General features: G+C 33.8%; 1 protein-coding gene across 2 annotated transcripts in view; it reads left to right on the top strand.

Annotated features, from left to right (window-relative positions):
* Positions 1–5005, top strand: part of LOC109541465 (acetylcholinesterase) — a 205306-nt gene extending 200301 nt beyond the window's left edge. For both annotated transcript variants that reach the window (XM_048665564.1, XM_048665565.1), the window contains one exon: positions 2586–5005. In XM_048665564.1, coding sequence (XP_048521521.1) covers positions 2586–2716 — 131 coding nt within the window. In that variant the 3' untranslated portion in view covers positions 2717–5005. The remainder of the gene's footprint in view (positions 1–2585) is intronic.
* Positions 5006–5302: the final 297 nt, after the last annotated feature.

Consider the following 5302-nt stretch of genomic DNA (forward strand, 5'->3'; position numbering starts at 1 on the left):
TTGAAATTCGATCTTCAACTGTTAATATCTTCTAGAAATTTTCGAAAAAAAAATTTTCAATATTTTTCTGGTACTCCCCAAGGGAGCCTCTATCATCCCTTAAAAGGAATGACGCCAATTTTGAATCACCCTGTATGCTTGAGGACAAAACCAAGATGCACTGCAAATTCCATGGACTGTTTAAATGCTATTTCCACGGGTAGTGTGTCTGTTGGGTTGTAGATTGAATAATATCTTACCATGCTTTTCTGTGAAAGTTGAAGTACCAGCATTTGTGGTCACAGGAATGTACTGACGTCAATGTGAATCATTAGTATTTAAAGCAGATTATAGAAATTTTATCCTCCTTAAGCTTGGTTCTCATGGGTCCGGAATGCTTTGCGGTAGCGGACTGCGGAAGGCACGCGCGCAGCCTACTACTACCATTACTACGTGCGGAAAAATAAACGCAGTTCACATTCGGATTCTTTTTTCCGCATTCCGCCGACAGTGTTGGCACATCTTTCGGGAAGCGAGACACGATGCAACTCCTTTTTCTAAATTTTTTGTTGCCAGTTTTTTTGAGGCGCATGCAATGAACGTTCGAAACCCAAAGTTAAATCTGCTTTTGTCTTTGTACATTCTAAAAAGGAGGAAACAAAAACATCAAAATGAAAGACGGTCGCTGAACGCCAATAGACGCCGCTGAACATAACCTTTCACTGGAGCATCACTGGAGATAACCTAGGTTTTCACCTTATTCCGCACGCCATGCGGAAAATATTAAAATGTGGGAACTTCTGCGGATGGTCGGAGCTAACGCATCCGGCAAACTTCTAATTGGTCGGAAGGTTTTCCACATTCCGCATTCCGGGCGTATTCCAGACTCATCAGAACCCAGCTTTCGTGTATTCGAATATTAGGGAACTGGTGGAGTATGGTGACCTGTAATACCACCGTTTTCTGCCTAAAATGTGTTTGAATGCCCTTCCATTCCATTGAAGTTGCCAGTTCTGTTCGCATTGGACCAAAGTAAAAAAGCAAATGTGAAAACATTGATTATCCGAAAAAATAAGCAAATGAGAATGCATTGAAAAATAAATTCTTCAAAATACACTTTTTATAGCTTCTAATCTAGCTTAAGTATCTAATAGATATTCAGCACGAAATCATATGTGTATGATTGCATTTATATAAAAAAATTTAATAACATGTGCACTTTCCAAAGTTAGGTTTGAATATGAGTAATATATCTGTCCAATTGCTCTTTGCCTTGTTTGAGTAGTAGTCATAATATCAGACAAAAATTCGGATTTAATCAAATTGTGTTGTGATTTTTAGTTGGGATTCCGCAACACCTAGACCAATTTGTTCTTTAGTAGGTATACAAGATGTCGTGGTGTACATTCACTGTGGCTCTTCCAGCTTGAGTAAAAAAAATATCCCAATTACATTTTTCTGGGGGAACACCCTATGTATCATCCGAAGAGTATTGTTTAAGAGTTACAACACTTTCCTTCCAAAATGATGTTCAGTGTCACGTGGTCTAGAAGAACAGGCAAATCATCTCGTATCAAACGTTCCGGGAAAAGGAGCCAATTAGTCCCCAGTTACAGCCAATGAAAAAAACAAGTTTTGTAAAGATATTGAAGAATAATCATTCCCTGGTGGTGTATTCTCCAAACACCAACAGGGAATGAGTATTCAATTCTTTACAAAAATTTTATTGACTGGAAAATAATACTATAATCATTATTTTAAGGTGTTGTACAACAGGATTGTACAAATAGGACATTTTAAGATTTTGAACGGCCGAAATAGAGGTTAGGTGGTCTTAAATTCACGAAACAGTACACAGTATAGTAACATTTGGCCGCAAACTGCTTGTTGCAATAGTAATAACACCAGTTTTTTTTCATTGGCATTTTCTGGGCGAAAAAATGGCCAAAATATGGCCATTTTTTCGTCATTTCTTATTTAACTAAAAATGATAATAATTCTCTTAGTGAAAATGGGCATGTCATACATAATTATTTGTCAATTTTAGCAAAACATTTCTCTCGCATAAACATAACCATATACTAGTTTGTTAACGAACTAAATTGTTCCGATTTCTACTAGGGACATTTTCTTGTATTTGCTATAATTTATGAGATATTTGGCTGGTACTTTTTTGTCACCCTGTATAATACTTACCAATAAATAAATATCTATATTGTAGGTACTTTTTTATATAAGCGGAAACGTCGCAAGTATCTACCATTAAGTTAATGGTACACATTTTCAGAAAGATCGTGCATCCTTAAACGTATAATCTGCCGTCGATCGTAAATTACCCTTACCTTACCTGTATTACATACACACAGTAGCTTCTTAGTGACTTTGTAAACCTGTTTTTTTTATAACGCGAATAGTGGCTTTAGAATTCTCAGAACTTCTTGGAATTAGTTTTCAACACCCTTTCTAAACAATTTCTTTTTATCTCTAACTGGCAAATAATGCATAAATCTGGTATCAGTTTGATAAAATCTAAATAGGCGAAATACAATTGAATCAACGAATGGAATATAATTATTTTTATCTACATTAAATGGTTTTTGTTTCAGGATCTGATGACCCGCCTTGCGTGAATACATATCTTAGCAAAATATCTTCGTCGTCCAACCGGCTAGAATCAGCAATCGCTGGGGTCCTACTGATAATGAATTTGCTTACTGTATTTCTTGCTGGAATATAAATTTCTAAAGGGCTCAAGTTGTATGTTTCAAACTTAGCCACGGGTTGAGATGTAACCTTAGACAACTTCCTTGAGGGCAAACAAAATTGGTAGGACTAGATTTTAAAAGTTTAGGTCAGTTTCGAATGAAACTTTGTAGTCGGCTTTTGAGAATTTGTGGGGCTAGGGTTGGACATGACACACAAAGATGCTAAAAGATAGTAAAAGGTTTGGACTGCAAAATGTTTGGCTTAATCGCTTTGACAAACATTTATTTACGAAGAAATTTGGATTCGTATTAATGCACTTGTAATGGAAGTTAAATGAATTGCCAAATTACAGGAACTGCACTGTCTCAAGATTTTTCAAATACAATTCCTGAAATTAGCGGTTGTGATTCAAAATTATAAAAATTATGGAATAAGAAAATCTATTAATATTGTTGTTAAATATACAATGTGTACTAAAAGTAGGCATATATTGCTGCTATTATTTGATGTGCAAAGCTATTATAAATGTGTATTAGATAGCTAAATGTGCAGGTCTTTCAATGTAACTTGTGTTAATTTTTTTTGTGAGGTTTGATGTTGTAAGCTATATGGAATTTGTCTTCAGTTGCCAATCCTCGCCTCATAAAACAGTGTAGAAATGCTTAGATTTTTCTAGAGCTCACTTGTTTTTACAGTTTGACACGTCGTAGCTTTGTCCTAATATTCGAACAAAAGTCAGCTAGGAAAGTGTTTAATTTAAATAGCATTTACTAAATGTAGCTAAATGTAAGAAGTGGCATATAAACTGATAAGTGGCTCTGATGTGTTACTTATATACCTATCAAATAATAACATTTATATAAATATGGTTGTGTGGAAAAGATGTAGAAAACATATTATGCATATGTGTAATCATGCATCTTTTAACGTATGCAGCTTACATTCCTGTCTGTTTTAGGAATTTATGGCTTTCAGATAACTCAAAATAAGCTGGTACCAAAAGCCGTGCAAACTCGCAATATTTACTCAATGAAGTAAAAAGTTGGCTTTCATTTAGTTTTAATAGAGAATAATCTAAATTAAAATGACAAAAAAAACGTTTTGGGCGACGTCAGTAATTTGACTTCAATAAAATGGGCATTATTTTTTGTTAATAAATAAAAAACCGGAGCTGACTAGATACTTTAGCCAGAATCTGGCCTTCGCATCAAATACGTAAAACAAAAATATATGCCCGAAGGTTACATAATGGAAAATATCCAGTTAATCGGGTCAGTTAATAGCTCTGTCAAATATGCAAATCTTTTTCTAAAATCAGCTTGGAAAATTCGAAATCTGCCAATCGCAGTATTTTTCGTTTCAATATAAAGGGATTGCTTTTTCATACTGGTTCGCTTCCACTATCGGTCTATCTTTAATTCTAGTTTCGCTTTAAATGCCCGTATTGAGCAATTTTTCCACACATCCATCCCCTTGCAAAACTCTTCTAACATACGATGAAATGAATGATAAAAAAACATGTTTTACACATCTTCTCACATAATTACATTTTTCAGCTGAAGTTGAATATCCATAATTATAAGAAATACTTCTTCAAGGAAAGAAGTATGAATCATCAGTCAGCATTTGCATGTGGCCGTTTGACATAGTATAAATCTAAGCGTCTCTAATACAAGTTTATACTAAGTCACAGACAATCATAAATACGAAGCTAATAAAGAAATCTTATGTTAGGTTAGGTAGACATTATGCAACAGTGCCACGCGCATGTCTGTAGGTTATGTTAAGTTATGGGTGTATTTATATAAGTTAACTACATATATGATAGAATATTATATAAGTTTAGTTTAATAGCTAATCCTTAGATGTTTAACCTATAGTGATAAAACTGAATGTTTACCCGTTCATATCACGATAAGCATATCTTTAATGTAACTCGTCACATATCAGAACTGCAGGTGATAAAATGAATCTTTTGCATATCTCTATATTATATATTGAGCCAAAATATATTATACATAGTGTTTTGTTACATATACAATGTAAAGTTTATACACCTATCTTATATTTCTTTATAGCGCATAGTAATAAGAGTAGCTTAAACTTTTCAGATAGTGAACTGTTTTATATGCAGGTATGTGAGTTGAAATCGATATTTCTGAGCTTGCTTTGGACGGCAGTATTTAGCAAAATAGTTTTTAAAAATTTGTTGTGTCTATCAAAAATTTTCCATTTCGAAATTGAATATTGAATCATATTATTTTCATCAAAAATTATACGAAATGAGCAACTCCGACCCGATAATAAACGTCTAATGTTATTCCTGCCTAAGTCAATTTCTTGATCCTCTTATATGATGGTTATAACGCATTCAAAAGTTTGAAACTTTGGATAAAGTACCAAAGATGTTTAAAAATAGTGTAGTATCTGCCACATTACTTATAATATCAGTAATTTGATATTAGTTTGGTTTCAAATTAATATAGTGCATGCTACATCATTAGGGTTTTGGTTGATTATGTCTACATATATACATCATTGGGTGGCTTCAAAACCTGCATCTCTTCTAAATAACTTACTCATGATGCAACACACTGTTGTGGAAATTGGTGGGAAT

Source organism: Dendroctonus ponderosae, unplaced genomic scaffold (genome assembly GCF_020466585.1).
Source record: "Dendroctonus ponderosae isolate FM_Combo_2020 unplaced genomic scaffold, Dpon_F_20191213v2 Dpon_F_20191213_1, whole genome shotgun sequence".
NCBI lineage: Eukaryota > Metazoa > Arthropoda > Insecta > Coleoptera > Curculionidae > Dendroctonus > Dendroctonus ponderosae.